This window comes from Bufo gargarizans, chromosome 8 (assembly GCF_014858855.1).
Source record: "Bufo gargarizans isolate SCDJY-AF-19 chromosome 8, ASM1485885v1, whole genome shotgun sequence".
Lineage (NCBI taxonomy): Eukaryota > Metazoa > Chordata > Amphibia > Anura > Bufonidae > Bufo > Bufo gargarizans.
In genome coordinates this window covers 6,380,388-6,398,686 of record NC_058087.1, presented here as the reverse complement: position 1 = coordinate 6,398,686, position 18,299 = coordinate 6,380,388, and the positions used below count along the sequence as shown (strand labels likewise).

The window sequence follows — 18,299 nt, the reverse complement described above, 5'->3', positions numbered from 1 at the left end:
AAAACCTAAGGCATTGCAGGAACAATATAAAGACTTGGCATATAAATTATTGATCCCAGGCAACTGAACAATGAACTAGGGGACACTGGTGGCCTATGGAGGAAAGGTATTTTTATTATAGTATTGTAATAAATATAGACGGGGCCTAACCTGATCCAGGGACCTCTATGAATGCCACTGTGGGATCAGGAAGATTTTTTTTCTGTATTAAGCTAGTTTTTTTTTGCCTTTTGATTTTAACTAAATCTGAGTATTATTATCATTTGTAGAGCAGCTTTTGGACCACAATGCAAAATCTGGACCATGGCGCCAATTATCTAGTGTCATTTGTATACATTTTACCCGAAATCAATCCATGAATTTTTTTTTTTAAGTGTTACCGAGGTTGTCCCACTTCAGCAAATGGCATTTATCATGTAGACAAAATGAATACAAGGCACCTACTAATGTATTGTGATTCTCCATATTTGCTGGACTGATTCAGTTTTCCATTTCTCATTATACACTGATCATATCCAGGGGTTACGGCCACTGATTCAGCACAGATACGATGTGGCCGGGGTGGGAGCTCCACCAGAGAAGCTGAAGGTTCTTCCTATAGTGTACAAGCACGACCACCGATGCTGGATCGCAGGGTGGTCGTAACCCCTGGATACGAACAGTATATAATGTGATGGAAAAATGTATCCTGCAAAGGAGGCCTCAAGTGCCGTATATTAACTTTGTCCACAGGATAAATGCCGGAGAGAGACAACCCCTCTATTAATTCCTTTGTGCTTATAAATATCTTGCCATCTTGTTGCTGCCACTAGGGGGAGCAATTTGTACATGACTCCTGTCTAGACCAATAGGAGCTATATGTAACTAAATATAGATCACCCCCATAGATGGCTATGACTAATCAAGTTTATATGGGGCGGGGGCAGGAGAACATTACTCCAAACTAGAGAATCAAAGTACTATAGTCATATGAAGTATATTAGGACAATGCTTCACATCATTTACACTACCGGTATATACTCTTTAACGTCATTTTACGGCCCCGCAACTTTTTATTTGCAAACATACAGATAAATCGCCCAAATAGATGCTGCATTCACAGTTTACAACAGTTTCTCCTATTAGGATGTGAAAAGTCTGGTAGTAACGGTGAAACGACTGATGTTTATTGATGATTAAAAACTCGCTTTGCACTTTGCAAAATGTCTTAATGCTTCCAAACTTTCTCTGTTGCAGCCAAAATACCCAAAAAAAATAAAAAATCCCAGAGATGACGACTATGTCAGTAATAAGGACCCCATGCTGTCCTCCACGGATCTGTTTGGTTTTGTAAAATGCTGGAACACACAGACTGCAGCAGAAAAGAAGCGGAAGGCGGCTGAGGCCTGAGGGGTTCCACACATCATAAAGCTCCCTGCCTTCTGGGTGGGTTCCTTTACTTTTTTTTTCTTCATTACAGGTTAAAAGCTGCATGCAATTCTACTGGCTTGCAAAGCACTGCACACAGCATTGGAACTGTGCAGTCAGCATTTTAAACTATTATAGGCTACCTCCTGAACCATTGCCAAGTTAATAGACAATGAAAGATAATGAGCTTGAAATTGGGTGTTAAATTGCATTTTTTTATTCCTATCTCTATTTTTTCCCATGCTTTAACTGTTTCCTACAGATGCACAATGGAGCTTTACATTGCACATACATCATCAAAATATCTGAGCAACAAAACCAAAACATTTCGCCCTCCTCCAACGCCTCCTGCTGCCATTTTCACTGGCGATGCTGGGGTTAAACCAGGCAAGATTACACATTCCCATGCTGCTGTCTCGCAATAGCAGCTTGTAAAGCTCTCAGTGTCTTGTATGATCTAAGAGAAGATTGTTTTTTTTTTGTTTCTTTTTTAATTCCTTTAAAAAAAAAAGCAAATAGAATAATCATAAAATGTTTAAAAATTTTAAATATGAAAAAAAAATGACATGAAAAATAAAATAAATAAAAAATATGAACAAAAAATATTAAATCATATATGAAAATGTAAATATTAAATAAAATATAAAAATAATATCACTAATAAATAAAATAAAAAACATAAATAATAGAATATTATTTTTTAAATTAAATATACAGGATAGGCTCAAGTCACGTATCATATATGTAAAAACAAATACAAATTTCTAGAAGGCACCGTCGCTGAAGGACGCAAAAGGACATGGAGAATGTTAATTTATTTTTTTTGTTAATTTTCATGACAATGCATGAAAAGGAATTGGAAAAAAAAAAATATCTGCACCTGATAACAATCCCTTGAATCTTCTTTTTTTTGCCCCCTCAAATCATATAATATTCTAATAGCAAAGTGAGCTTATCTTCATTAGTATAATTGTAAGATATTCCTTTCAACTTTCCTTTAAAGCTAATGAGCTGCATTAATCCAGGTTCATTTTTATAAGCCTCGTGGGTCCCAATGTACAGGACAGCCATTTTTTCGAAAGCAATAAATTAAAAGGAGATACAGGATGCCTTAAGTGCAAGACGACCATCAGACCTATGTTAATACAACTGCCATGTATTTTAATTAATCCTTGTTAGCATAACAACTAATATTCCTGCATAACATACGTCTTCTGAAAATATATACACTAATTATACAGACTCTCTCCACGTAGGTTTTTTTTTTTTTTTTCCAGGCTGCAATCAATTTGTCACTTGAGGTTAAAAATAAAAATAAAAAAAATACAAAAACTAGAGTGATTTTTTTTATTTTTTTTTTATAAAGTTCAGACTTTTAAGCATATACCTGAAACCGATGCCTCCTGACAATAGCGGGCCTTTTGCAGAAATTCTGCAATTTTTTCAAAAGCTGTTCAGGTGTCGAATACAGATATTCCGCTGCAGGAAAAAACAGATACATTTTTAATGAAACAAAGACCTCAAAGCACACACTCGATATTAGTCACTTTACTAATTAAAAATGCATATTGCTCTGTGCCGTCTCGTGTTTTACATTATTTAAGCCTGATTTTTATGAAGTTACCTCCACTCGCAAGGATGTTTAATGTTAAATAAGACAGTGTACTTGTTCTGTTTAGACATCTCCTCGGGGTGATTAAAATACATTATTCTAATGGAAACACAAGGCAGGGGAGAGAGATTTGCTATACGTGGATTGCGACGCAGCTACAAGGTTTTTATTTATTTATTTTTAATAATTCTATTTTTTTTTTGCTGCTTTACTGTATCAGTCGTGCACATTATCGCCCTCTATATAATCAGAACGCTTGCCGTAAATATTTACCTATATACACGTGTATGTAAACGCGGGCAGCCATCTGCGGATGTATACGTCTGATCACAATAAGGTCGATGTCAGCCCACGTCGTGTTATTCCAGCTCTGCTGTACCGCCCGAGACTAATGCTAAAACCTATTTTAAATCATCTTTTATTTTTGCTATTGTGAGGGAACAGATGGTATGTATAAACGCAGTGTAATGTATTGTATCACGTATTTTTTTTATTTTATTTTTTCGACATTAACAAGACGGATTTTGCCAAATAAACAAACGCTCGGGTTTTTCTAGACTTATATAGGAATCTGTGGACGGCGGGAGGGATGTGCCTACCTGGGAAGATCTCGGGGTACACCAACGCTTTGGGGCACAGAGGATAACAGCCGCAGTGCACAGCTTCTAACCTGCAATGAAAGAGAAGAAGAGGTCCATTACTGGCATTTACTCACTGGCCGCTCAGCCCCGCTCCTGGGATAGTTGGTTACGTTACAACGTGACAGCGTCTCGACTTCTCCCTATGAGAAATGCTCGGAGTACGTTTTATGGATTATGTCTGAGTTATATATATAACAGAACATGCAGCATATGTTTGCTCGATGAATAAATCAAATCAGAGAACTGCTGTGTGTTTCTTTTTGGTCCTTTAAATGCTGCTCAACACATTTTTGTAATCACCAAATAAACACATGAAACAACACGGGTAAAGTATGGACAGATTTCCTTAATCATTCTGCAGAAAATAGGAATGTTCATTTGCAACGTATGGTCGGACGCTACAAAACAGATTCTCTACTGCTGCAATGCGCATAATTCTAGGCAATCCTGTTAAGAGCCATTTAAATATAGTTCCGGCTTCTATACCCGCTTTTGTGCTTATGTTGGAGGAACGGATGTTAAATGCATTTTTTTTTACTCTTTTTGAGTTGGGAATAAAAAAAAAATTATAATAATAATCTTTTGGGTAGAGTTAGTTTTTTTTTAACTTTTTTTAATTTGGTCTTTTTTGTGTTGGGGGAAACCTGATTTTTATTTTTACTTTTCTTCTTTATTTTTACCTTTCTTCTTTTCTGATTTATTTTTAAACCTAACTTTAATGTCGGCCTGAAAGGAAACGTGTCTGCAGAAAATGACATTGTTTAAATCAAGCTTTAATGTTTAACATACCTTACATATTTTTATTTAGACTTTTTGTCTAAAAATTCTCTAAAAATGTCTATCTGCCTATCTATATAAAAAAAAAATAATCATGAAATCATGAAGTTTTCAAACTGGCCACTAAGACTCAAATTTCAAAACTTCCCGTTCTTTTGAGAGCAGCCACATGGGCCTTAGACACCACGGACAGGAATAGGGATGAGCGAATTTGTGTTTTTAAAATTCGGGTTTGGCGTTCAGGTATTACTGCAATTTTGTTCTGGATTCCGTTATCACAGACTATATAACGGAACGAACCACGGAATGCACCACGGAAGTCTTTAAGAGGCATTCCGTCATAATAGAAGTCAAGGGCAGCATAACGGATCCGGCCAGTTTCCGTTATGCAAGAATCCTGGACAGGAGAGGACTTCATGGAGAGATTTTTTGTAGGCATGCTCTGTGACCTGTGCAGAGGTCAGGAGGGAGAAGATAAGCTGTGATATCACCTATTGAGAATAGTGGCATCCTGTGGTATCTATATATAGAGGTGTTACTTGTCACTGTAATTCTGCCTATGTGATGTGATGGTTACTGAAAAGTTAACTGTACAGAACAGGAGGTCTCAACATATTATTGGGTCTAGTGGTCAGTGCAAAAATGGCACCATTTTGGATTTAAATATATTTTTTAAACAGATAGTGACATGGAAAATTAAAACAAAAACACAAAAAAAAATGTTCAACTTAAAAATTTGATTTAAACAACAGGTCATGTTCTGATGACAAATGCCCTTTAAATACAAGTTAGGTTTAGTCACCTCCTAGAAAAAAAAAAAAAAAGAGTATGCCATGTCCCACAAGTTTTGTCTCACTACACAACGACAACAAACTGACATGCCTGTAGCATGTAAAAATATACTTTTATTTTTGTTGGCTTGTAAAAACCTAAGCGAAATTCAAAACAGGTCTTTAACTGTGTTTATGTAAAATGGTTTTGAAATTCAGCCAAATAGGTTGACCATGGAAGGAACTGGGTTCTCTAAACTTTTTTCTTTTTTTTCACTGCTTTCTCCTCCAAAACTATTTGAGGTCACGCTTACATTTTTATTTTTGCTTATTTTCGGTGACACAATATGTACACATTTTCTGACTGTGGTTTTTTTATTTTATATAACTGTCATGTGTCAAATTAAACTATGTAAATACAGTTCCTCCATCCATTGTAAGGTATTCATTCTTGCTAAATAGGGTTGTATTTCACCCATATCGTGAAGGTTACTCTATGTTGTTTATTACTTTTAAGAAACAGTACTGTGCTTTTGTTATATCCTTACAGTCTATAGGTCAATCATAAGACTGATACGCTGCTTCTTGACTCCCAAGGGTCAAGGTCAGCCGACACTTCAACTGCAGGGTGATTTAACAAGGATTGTGCAAAAGTAAACTAATTCTGCTCTTGTGAAAAAATAAAAATTGAAAAGTTTTCATGTATCTGTCTCTTTAGTTGAAATTTGCAAAAATGTTCAGAATAAAAGAACAAAGAAACGAAGAGACAGAGAACAGGATTCAAGTTGCATACGAGCATAGTCCTAGAAAGTCGACCAGGGTGACTAGCATGGAACTACAAGTGCCGCAAACCACAGTATAGTATATTTTATGAAAACTGGATGACAAACCAAAATGCTGTGACTTTCAATCTTGCAGGGCCAATTCGCTGACAAGCTGGAGTTCAGCAATGAGGCTACCTTTCAACTAAATTTTATTTAATGATCTCCTCTGGGATATATTGGGTTTCACTCCTCAGCTGCCATCTTGGTCAAGTACTCTTTGTCGATCTTGGTCAAGTACTCTTTGTCAATCACCAAAACGTTAGAATCTGTGGCTCAGAAAACCCACCTGAAGGACTCAAAGTTAACGTGTTCTGTGCAATGAGCAGACGCAAAGTCGGTCCCCTGTATATTGCTGAAGATACTGTCACTGGCCATTTCTACCTGGAAAAGTTAAGGGAATGGCTCGTGCCATAGGTAGAGGAAGATCTTCCAAATGTAGTATATCAGCAGGATGGTGCTCCTCCTCATTTTCAACTGGATGTTTGCCGATACCCGAATGAAACTCTTGACAAAAATTTGGTTTGGCTGTGCTGGAATAAACTATTTACAAATGTTACGTTGGCCTTCACGGTCACTAGATCCGACACCTTTTCTGTGGGGCTACATCAAGAACTATCTTCCCCCCAGCCAGAGGATCTGAACGACATGAGACAACACATCATATCCGAGGATATTCTGGCATGCATCTGGATAGAATTGGACTACCGACTAGACATCTGCCATGCCACCCGTACAGCTCACATTGAACATTTGTAGTGTATAGATAAAACTTGGATAGACAGTGTGGATGTTATTTATGAATGGTGGCCAGAGGATCTGAACGACATGAGATGACACATCATATCCGAGGATATGCTGGCATGCATCTGGATAGAATTGGACTACCGACTAGACATCTGCCATGCCACCCATAGGGCTCACATTGAACATTTGTAGTGTATAGATAAAACTTGGATAGACAGTGTGGATGTTATTTATGAATGGTGTATATCTGGTGTCGCAGAGTCGGTTGCAAAGGGTTTTTGGGCCCAAATCTGCAATTTCTTCCCCATCCACGCCATGTATGCCAGTTCTAAAAAAAAGGTGAAGTGGGGTGGGCAGGCCGGACAGCCCATCTCATTTATCATTCTCTATGCCTGTTGTAGGCGTAGAAAATTATCCAAATCTACGCCAGCGAGGAAGCTGTGGTAGATTAAGGTAGGCGGTGGGAGTGTTTAGGTAATGTACAGGCCAGTGCCTCTACATAACTTAGGCGCATCAAGTGCCAGCGCAGGGTTAAGGTCGGCATCTAAAACGCCAGTCTTAATAAATGACCCCATGTGTCTTTTCATGTTATGTTCTCTCATAGAAACATAGAATGTGTCGGCAGATAAGAACCATTTGGCCCATCTAGTCCGCCCAATATACTAAATACTATGAATATCCCCTGGCCCCATCTTATATGAAGGATGGCCTTATGCCTATCCCATGCATGCTTAAACTCAGTTATGAATAGAATAATTTTTCACCGTTCCTCAAATTTCACCCTGCATACGTTCGTCCTCCATTTGGATAAATGATTTAAATATTTTTGTGACATTCTTGGTGAACAATTGACATAGTGCGAACTAAAAAACATTCCAATAATATAATGCCTTGGAAGGAAACTAATGTCCTTGGTAATCAAGCCCAAAGTGTTCCTCATTGGTCACTATACTTCACCACAGAGACAATGATGTAACCCAGGGAGGGCAGTGACTTAATGAAGGCCCAGTTGGAAGTTGCATTAAGGACCTTTTAGATGAGCTGATGACTGAGAAAGAACATTTGGCCCATCTAAAACACCCAACCCATCAGCCGACTTGACTTTGGAGCCAATCACCTGCCACTTGGGTCAATTTCTTATGGAATGATTCACATATAACCTATTAGATCTCATCAATGACATGCCAGGTGTGCACAATGACGACACTAGAGATTATGAGGTCATTAAAAGTGGACATGCACCTGTTCTGTATAGATGGGGATTAACCCTCAGAATAACTCCCTCTGGTGTGTCCTATGAACTTCTTCCGATCATACTGTGTACATGGCAGCTTTAGAGAAGATTCCATTTTTTGGAGTTACACGTGTCTGTAAACAGGTCCCCAGACCTTTGCACGATTAGTACAGAAGAGAAGTTCTGTTGACAGTACATAGTTACCACTGGTGGACAATATGTAGATATTCATGTTGAAGAAAAGACTTCTGGGAAATCCCTTACATAATGGGCACTCCCATTGGTTTCCCAGCACTATACCTACGTGAACCTTATTTCTTTTCTTCATGCCTCTTGAACAACTAGAGGAATGGGCTGGGAACATGTCATGGATGACTGACGAGGTCCAGGACTGAATTTACAGCCTCTGTCTAAGGCCAATTTTCCTAACCACCCTACCTACGTCTACTGGTCTATTTATCTGAGAGTAATCAGGGCTGGATAAACTCCAGGAGACAGGTCTCCTAAAATGTTACTGCTGGCGCCTAATTCATTTCTATTTATTCCCTGTACTGTAATTGCATGTAATCATTAAGAGTACATGGAGCATTATGCGTAATCGTAAAAAGCACATAACCTTGTGCATATATACTCCTGCACTCTGTTGGCTTTGCAAATGCACGGCGTCTTCTTAAATATTAAAGACAATTTCATATATTACATAATTCTTCATTTAACAGGTACCACCCTGATCTGAGCTAGGAATACACCATCATGCAACTCTGAATCCCTACAAGCTTTCCTGAATTGGGAAGGTGACCAGAACTATATTTTCTCTATCTTTAGATTTAAGTCAACTATAACTGCATGTCTTCTGCTGAGGATGCATGATAATATTTTCTCCCATACTGTATGTGGAACACTATAATAGTGAGATGCAACCTCAGTACAGTTAGGGTACATCTGTTCAAAATCTTGCAAGGGTCACTCATGACCAGGTTTCTCATAGGGAAAGACTGACATTGTAATATTTCTTAATTCGTGACTGACCAAATGTTGCTTCAGCCTACAGTCTGTCATATCTGGTTCCATATACCGTAACATTGGTTCAAACATCAATCAGCCACAACATTAAAACAGATCATTAAGCATGACGTGAACAGTCAGTTCTTGCCATTGATGTGTTAGAAGTGGAAAATGGTTAAGCGTAAGAAGCTGAGTGCCTGTGATGGCTAGACAACTGGGTCAAACCACCTCCAAAATGGCAGGACTTGTGATGTGTTCCCTATATGCAGTGGTTAGTACCTACCAAAGCTGGTGAACCAGAGACAGGGTCTTTGGTATACAAGGCTCACTGATGCAAGTGGGGGCGTGAAGGCTAGCCCTTACGGTCCAATCCCACAAATAAAACTACTGTATAGAATATTGCTGACAATGTTCCTGCTGGCTATGATAGGTGTCAGAACACAAAGGGCATCTCAGCTTGCGGTTAATTGGGCTGGGTATCTACAGACCGGTCAAAGTGCCCATGCTGACCTCCATCCATTGCTAAAAACACCTACAATGGGCATATGTGCACCAAAACTGGACCATGGAAGAAGGCAGTATGGTCTGATAACTCAGGTTTTCTCTCTGTATCACTTACAAGACTAAAGCTATTAGGTGTGAATAAAATGCCTCAGATGAGGAGTTAGAGCTGCTCTGTAAGTGGCAAACAATAGAGGATGCATCTCTCCACCTTCAAGCTCAGTTTCTCCAATTTAAAATAAACAGCTTTTTTCACATCTCTTATGAACCAGTCCTCCTCTGTGTCTAAGATGCAATCGAATGTCCTTAGTATGTAGATGCTGCAGGTGTTGGCTCTTCTGTGCTGGCTCATACTCTGATGTAGCTACTGTTTCCCCAATGTACAATTCTTGGCACTCTTCACTGCACTGGACCGCATATACAAAATTACTCCCTGTGTTTTGGCATGGGGTCTTTTGGGTGAAGCAGTTGCTGCCTCGGTGTGTGGCAAGGTTTAAAGGGGTCATCTGCAATGTGAAGAAGAGTGGACTGTGCATGCGCGCTGCCCTCCATTAATCTCTACGGAACTGCCGTAAATAGCTGACCACTGGCTCGTCTAGTTCTGGTCATCCCCATAGAAGTAAATGGAGCAGTGGCCACACTTGAATGGTGCACTCTTCATTTATTTCCATGGTACTTCCGAAATAGCTGAGCGCGACGCTTGGCTATTTTTGCCACTCCCATGAATGGAGGGTGGCCGTTCATGCGGCCTCCGTTTTAGAGACAGCTGCGGGCGGCAGAAGTGGGAGCCGCACCTATCAGACATTGGTGACATGTCCCAGCAATTTTCCACAAATGTTTGAGATTAGACAACTACTCTAAAACAGACAGGGTGCTATGTTTGTTTAAAATTCTTCCGAATTTTTGTCTGCCACTTACAATGCAGCTTTAACTTCTCATCTGAGGCAGTTTACAGACAACCTATAGCTTCGGTCATGCAAATCCAATCAAAATCTTAGCTCCATGGCTGAAGCATGAGTCACCAGTATTTAATGCTTCTCTTACAAGCCATTCTAATTGAGAAAGCCAATCTGATGACTAGCGAAACGTTCAGTTGCTCTGACCTATTACTACTGATGTTCAGGATTTTGATACATCAGCTGAGGCGAGCTAGTGGAAGTAATTTAGGGCCCTGCTTATAACGTCATCCCAAATGTGATCATCTGATGACTATGTCTGCCCTGTAACAAGTCATTTATCTGAGCGCTGCCACTTGTCGCTTTCTTGTCTTCTGCTGTGAAATCCAAAATCAAAAGCAGCGATAATCACCCAGTGTCTTACGGAAGAGAAAAGGCAGGAGCGATCAGGGAGGCCGTAACACGGTGCTTTAGAAGGCGACGCGTCAGGCTCAGCATCAAGTGGGTTAAACAGCAAATCGAGTACACTTCATCTATGCAATAAATGGCCATCAAATGACCTTTTTCATACCAATTAACAAATCATCTGCTAAATCTATGAATCTTAATATTCAGATCTATTCACTTCACTTCATACAATTTATCTGCAAATACTTATTGGACTTTTGATTCTAAATATAATTAGCTGATAATTTTGCTTGGCTGAATTACTTTTCTGGAGGGCCTACGAAGGCTCCGAGTCGCATTATCTCGTAATAATGAATCGGATAGGTGATTTTTTTTTTCTTCCCTGTAATGAGGATGAGACGCAGTTGTGACACCTGAATCTGGTAATAACACTAGACTGCTAATTATCGACAGGATTTTTTTTTATTATTTTCTGTGCGTGGAAGAGGGGAAAAAAATATTCCTCATTATTAAAGAATAAAAAAAAAAAAACATAAAAAAGTTAAAATTATAAAGTGACACCGGAGGAGAGTAAATAAAATGGAGTGATTAAAACATTGCTGCTTTAAGGGTGTTTTTAATTAAATGCAAATGCTAATGTTGTCATACTTAGCAGATGGGATTAAAATTAGTTATTGTAGCTCGTATTTTATGTTATGGCATTCAAAGAGCTAAAAGGAAAAAAGAAATAAAAACGATACCGACGTGAGATGTTTAAATGGACGCCAAAACTAGAAATGAATACTTTTGTCAGTCTGGAAGTTTGGCCATCAATTGACCTCTTCTCCCTTTCAAGTTGAACTGACAACCGGCAAAGGGGTGGGGCCTAACGGGGGGGGGGGGGGGGGGCGGAATGTATGCCCTTCTAAAAAAAAATCATTAAAGGGGATGTCCCATTACAAAGTCTTATCCCCTATCCGAAAGGTGTGGCCTCTGCTGATCACAAGAAGGGTGTTCTTCCCCATTTTAATGGAGCAGTGGTCACGCATGCAGGCAATATGGAGCTTCATTTAACTCTATGGGACTGCCGGAGAAAGCGGAGTACAAGCACCGGACTACTTCCAACAGTCCCCTTGAGTTGAATGGATCAGAAACGCACATGAGGTCCCCGTTCTCTATCGATGGGGGCCCCACCGGTCAGACCCTTGCCTATCTTGTAGATAAGGGATAAGTCTTTGTAATGGCAGAACCTCCTTAAAGAGGTTGGCCCATCTCTACTTCGCTTTCGAGGCCCTGTTCTATAGGAAGGTCCGAATAACAAAGGTCTGGCCTTTGGGACCCACGCCTACCTCTAAAACGGGCCCCCAAAGCGAAGGAGAGCATGCTGCGCATGTGCAGCATGCGCTCCATTAACTCCAACGGGAGTTTGGAAAATAGTCGAGCAAGCGGCTATTTCTGGATCTCCTATAAAAGTGAATGGAGAGCGCGTTGTGCAAGCATGTGTCCATAGAAGTGAATGGAGGGTGGCTGATCTTGTGCAGTGTGCCCTCATACACTTTGTGGGCCCCATTTTTTAGATAGGTGCAGGTCCCAGAGGTGGGATCCGCATCTATCTGACATTGGTGGCATTTCCTAGCGATATGCCACCAATGTGTAAGATAGGCCAACCCCTTTAAGTGGTGCGGACAGGCTGAGGCTACTCTTCTTCCCCATCGCGCTTGTTTAGACTTTAGTTTGCAGTCCAGGCTAGGGTTGGACGATATCAAAAATATTCAGACGATAACGATATTAAAAAATTTATCGCGATAACGATATATATCGCGATAAATACCCGTTTAAAAGAAAAAAGCCACAAGCAGGCGTTACACTGTATGGGGGGCCACACAAGGAGGCGTTACACTGTATGGGGGGCCACACAAGGAGGCGTTACACTGTATGGGGGGCCACACAAGGAGGCGTTACACTGTATGGGGGGCCACACAAGGAGGCGTTACACTGTATGGGGGGCCACACAAGGAGGCGTTACACTGTATGGGGGGCCACACAAGGAGGCGTTACACAGTATGGGGGCCACACAAGGAGGCGTTACACAGTATGGGGGGCCACACAAGGAGGCGTTACACAGTATGGGGGGCCACACAAGGAGGCGTTACACAGTATGGGGGGCCACACAAGGAGGCGTTACACAGTATGGGGGGCCACACAAGGAGGCGTTACACTGTATGGGGGGCCACACAAGGAGGCGTTACACTGTATGGGGGGCCACACAAGGAGGCGTTACACTGTATGGGGGGCCACACAAGGAGGCGTTACACTGTATGGGGGGCCACACAAGGAGGCGTTACACTGTATGGGGGGCCACACAAGGAGGCGTTACACTGTATGGGGGGCCACACAAGGAGGCGTTACACTGTATGGGGGGCCACACAAGGAGGCGTTACACTGTATGGGGGGCCACACAAGGAGGCGTTACACTGTATGGGGGGCCACACAAGGAGGCGTTACACTGTATGGGGGGCCACACAAGGAGGCGTTACACTGTATGGGGGGCCACACAAGGAGGCGTTACACTGTATGGGGGGCCACACAAGGAGGCGTTACACTGTATGGGGGGCCACACGGAGGCGTTACACTGTATGGGGGGCCACACGGAGGCGTTACACTGTATGGGGGGCCACACGGAGGCGTTACACTGTATGGTGGGCCACAAGGAGGCGTTACACTGTATGGGGGGCCACAAGGAGGCGTTACACTGTATGGGGGGGCCACAAGGAGGCGTTACACTGTATGGGGGCCACAAGGAGGCGTTACACTGTATGGGGGGGCCACAAGGAGGCGTTACACTGTATGGGGGGGGCCACAAGGAGGCGTTGCACTGTATGGGGGGGGCCACAAGGAGCGTTATAATAAGGTCTTATGGGAGCGAGGAGGAGGGAGAGCCGGGGCGGCCGCTGCGGGAAGTAGTAAGTTTATAACTTTGTCATCAGACAGCAGGAAAAGTCTCTCCAGAGACAGTACTCACAAGGCGCCCGACACTGGTGGGTGACGACGGTGATTATGTCAGATGGTGGGTGGAGACTTGACTAAGGGAGGCGGAGCAAGAAGGAGGCAGGCCAGGAGCGAGAGGAAGAGCAAGGTGCAGGGGCGGGCGGTAAGTGATCAGTCAGTTCCTGAAGGCGAGTTGTTAGAAGCGGGCGGACGCACGTTTAGAAGAGGTCAGCGCACAATGTGCGCTGACCTCTTTGATGACGTCACAAAATACCGCGGTATTTAGGAAACGGCGATATCGCCATATCGCCGTTTTTTTAATACCGCGGTATATCGTGATACCGGTATATTGCCCAACCCTAGTCCAGGCAGGCATCCAGCAGCAAAGTCACGTGGTGAAGGTTGGGATCTGCGAAGAGGAAGGCTGCTGACCACCCACTTAGGTTAATATTCTCAACTAAAACCTAAGATGAAGCGTGTAGTAACTGCGGATTAGGAAAAGAAAAAAATAAAAAGAAAACTAATTGCACACTTTCTTTTACTTTATTTGTGTAAAATTTTCCATCTGCTACATCTGAAGATGTCTAAACTGTTCGTATCAAACCTGCATTCAGCTGCCAGCTGTGCCCATTAAGGATTTCAAAACGCTGAGTAAATGAGGCGTTGTAAAAGCTGGTAGTGGAGGTCCATCTGCCCAGTACTGGTGGGATCCCCAATACCTGGTCTGTGCTGCGCCGATTACAATGGGAATTATTTTTTTGTGCTAAAGCTGTGGAACCCGTGAGCAAGATGGATGCAGCGAGCGTCATCTCAGGAGTCGGTGCATGCACACGGCAGGGCTTTGTGAGACGTCATCACTTAAAGGGGTTATCCCATTATTAATGTAAGAAATGAAAATCAGACATCACATAGTATATGACAGACTCTTTTTAACAAAGCTAGATCCAGCCCTGCACCTCATATGGATCCAGAGAAATAAATCTCAAATTGATAAAAGAAGAACCCCACAACTGGTGGAGGTGGACCTTCTCAAAACGTAATGCAAATGGCTGGAACAGAGATAAACCTTACTGACAATGCACCGTTAAGGGGTTTTACACTGATGACCTATCCTCAGGATGGGTCATCAGTATGTGATCGGTGGAGGTCATGCACAAGACACATGACCATACATGGTGTTGTACATGGACATGTGATATCAGTATACACAATGGTTACCATTGTGTCCATCAACTGCCTGTCACGGTCGATTATTGCAGTTTTTTTGCTAAGGTAAAGAAAATATGGCATGAGGGAAAAGCATAGATATTGAAAACCCTGTCCCATCACCATTGTTATTATCAGATGGGTTGGGACAGGTCTCTTTCTTCAACAAGGTCATCATTTGTGACACCATCCCTGTCACATGTACAATATGAACATAGAGGCAGGGTCACTGTCTCCTACAAGGTCAGCACACTCCAATCCTACTGCTGTCATCAATCTAGTCATCTCATCAGCAAAAATGTCCTAACTCCACCCACGTTGTCATGACACTGCCCTGTGATCTTCATTAACATAATCACATGACTGGAAAGGTCACTGTCTCCTACAAGATCAGCACACTCCTCTCCTACTGCTAGCTTCATTCTTGTCATCTGATCAGCTACTTTGTTCTAACTCCACCCACTTTATGACACTGTCCCCATAACATGCATGTCTGTGCTCATTAACATATCACATGACTGAACAGATCACTGTCTCCTACAAGATCAGCACACTCCTCTCCTGCTGCTAGCATCATTCTTGTCATCTGAGCAGCTACTTTGTTCTAACTCCACCCACTTTATGACACTGTCCCCATAACATGCATGTCTGTGCTCATTAACATATCACATGACTGAACAGATCACTGTCTCCTACAAGATCAGCACACTCCTCTCCTGCTGCTAGCTTCATTCTTGTCATCTGATCAGCTACTTTGTTCTAACTCCACCCACTTTATGACACTGTCCCCATAACATGCATGTCTGTGCTCATTAACATATCACATGACTGAACAGATCACTGTCTCCTACAAGATCAGCACACTCCTCTCCTGCTGCTAGCATCATTCTTGTCATCTGATCAGCTACTTTGTTCTAACTCCACCCACTTTATGACACTGTCCCCATAACATGCATGTCTGTGCTCAATAACATATCACATGACTGAACAGGTCACTGTCTCCTACAAGATCAGCACACTCCTCTCCTGCTGCTAGCATCATCCTTATTATTTGATTGGCTAGACTGTGATAATGCCACGCCTTAACAAACATTAGTGTCCACATTCATAAAATTACATCTAGAAAAGTCACTGCCTCCCACAAGATCGGTACATGACTCTCCTGCTGTTGTCCTCCTTTCTATAATCTCATTTCCTAACCCTCACTTCCCCAATCCATGTAATTGTGTGCAATGACTTCACACTACTGTGTATATGTAGGATATTATATATCAAGTGTTAAAGGGGTTGGCCAGTTTATATTACTATGGTACCAGCACATGCGTGAAGTTAGTACTAAGCATTATAAACTAATTCCTATTAACACACCGGTCCGCTGACCTGGGTGCTGATGCCACGCTGGGAACGTGGCTGCTGATAGAGGAACCCGTACATTGGCGGACCCCATTTATTTACACTGGGGACTGTCAGAGAAACTAGCACATTCCCTATCAGTATGTCTTTGGGGTGTTTGAGGCAATCGGAGAACCCGGAGGAAACCCACACAAACACGGGGAGAACAAACAAGCTCCGTGCAGATGTTGTCCTTGGTCGAATTCGAACCTAGGACCCCAGCGCTGCAAGTGAATGGAGGCCACTGATAGACGGAACCCACCAACATGCAAGTCAGCGGACCTGATTGCAAACGTAGGTTATTCATATTAAACAATCAGACATCAGTGCCAATAGTTTATTAATGCTTATTACTAGCTGCATGCATGCACTGTCACCAGCACATGCGCAGTTAGTAATATATACTAGCCCACCCCTTTAATTTCCATTGAGAGATTGGTATCTTACAGTGATTTCAATTATCATACAAAACCATCATAACTTTGCACCACCCCTTTATAACACCTACTAACCCGTAGGGTAAGGCTACTTTCACACTTACGGCAGAGTGATTCGGCAAGCAGTTCCGTCGCCGGCAAAACGTATGCCAACTGATGGCATTGGGATCCTGATGAATCTGAAAAGTGCCTGATCAGTCAGAAAAATGCATTGAAATGCCGGATCCGTCTTTCCGGTGTCATCCGGAAAAACGGATCCGGCATTTATTTTTTCCACCTTTTTTTTTCGGTCTGCGCATTCCGGTATTTTGAATACATTCCTATGGAAAAAAATCCGGCATTCAGACGAGTCTTCAGTTTTTTTGGCGAGAGATAAGGGTACTTTCACACTAGCGTGTTTCTTTTCCGGCAGTGAGTTCCATCGAAAGGGCTCAATGCCGGAAAAGAACTGATCGGCATATCCCTATGCATTGTGAATGGAGAGCAATCCGTTCAGCGTGCATCAGGACGTCTTCAGTTCAGTCTTTTTTTACTGATCAGAAGTAAGCTACGGTTTTATCTCTGGCCAAAAAAACAGAACACTTGCCTGAATGCCGGCATTTTTTCCCATAGGAATGCATTAGTGCCGGATACAGCTTTCAAAATACCGGAATGCGGGATCCGTCCTACCGGTCTGCGCATGAGCAGAACGAACAAAAGGTGAAAAAAAATATGCCGTATCCGTTTTGCCGGATGACACCGGCAAGACGGATCCGGCATTTCAATGCATATTTCTGACTGATCAGGCAATTTTAAGACGGATCAGGATCCTGATCAGTCTTACAAATGCCATCAGTTGGAATACTTTTTGCCGGATCCGGCAGGCAGTTTCGGCGACGGAACTGCTTGCCGGATCACTCTGCCTCAAGTGTGAAAGTAGCCTTAAACTGTAGCATGCAGCAGTTTTATCTTTGTTCTGATCACTCAAAAAGACTGAACTGAAGACATCCTGATGCATCCTGAACGGACTACTCTCCATTCAGAATGCATTAGGATAAAACTGATCAGTTCTTTTCCGGTATAGAGCCCCTGGGACGGAACTCAAGAGGTCCAGCCATGGTTTGGCACAGCAGGCCACGCCCATCTGTGGCAGTCAATGGCCTCAAAAATAACTGAGTGACCACTGTCTGCCACTGGTGAGCGTGGTCTGCTACATCTGCCCAGACCGCTTAACCTTTGAAGACCCTTAAGCCCTACAGCAGCTTCTATGCCCCTATAGCTTTGCATTCCCATTGCTCTTTAGGCAATTAAAAAGTTAAATCCCCAACCCCCCCCCCCCCCCCCCACCCCCACAAGGTCCCACATTGCTCATAAACAATCCACTTTCTCTCCTAAAAACTGCGGAGATAGCTGGTCGGTGTGGACCTCGTCTGCAGACACTGTGCAGGCTCATCTGCCGAAGGCGGGAGGTTAGAGAATATGAGAATATTTGGATGCAC

The 18,299-nt window shown here is 42.4% G+C and overlaps 1 protein-coding gene across 6 annotated transcripts in view; it reads right to left on the bottom strand.

Annotated features, from left to right (window-relative positions):
- The window catches only part of GTDC1 (glycosyltransferase like domain containing 1), a 264,439-nt gene that overhangs the window by 99,571 nt on the left and 146,569 nt on the right, over positions 1 to 18,299 (bottom strand). For 5 of the 6 annotated variants that reach the window (XM_044303929.1, XM_044303926.1, XM_044303925.1 and 2 more), the window contains 2 exons: positions 3,619 to 3,689; positions 2,795 to 2,886 (listed from right to left, as the gene is read on the bottom strand). In XM_044303929.1, coding sequence (XP_044159864.1) covers positions 2,795 to 2,886; positions 3,619 to 3,689 — 163 coding nt within the window. Of the gene's footprint in view, positions 1 to 1,766; positions 1,905 to 2,794; positions 2,887 to 3,618; positions 3,690 to 18,299 lie in introns of those variants that run through there. The other variant, XM_044303927.1, reaches the window with a different exon arrangement.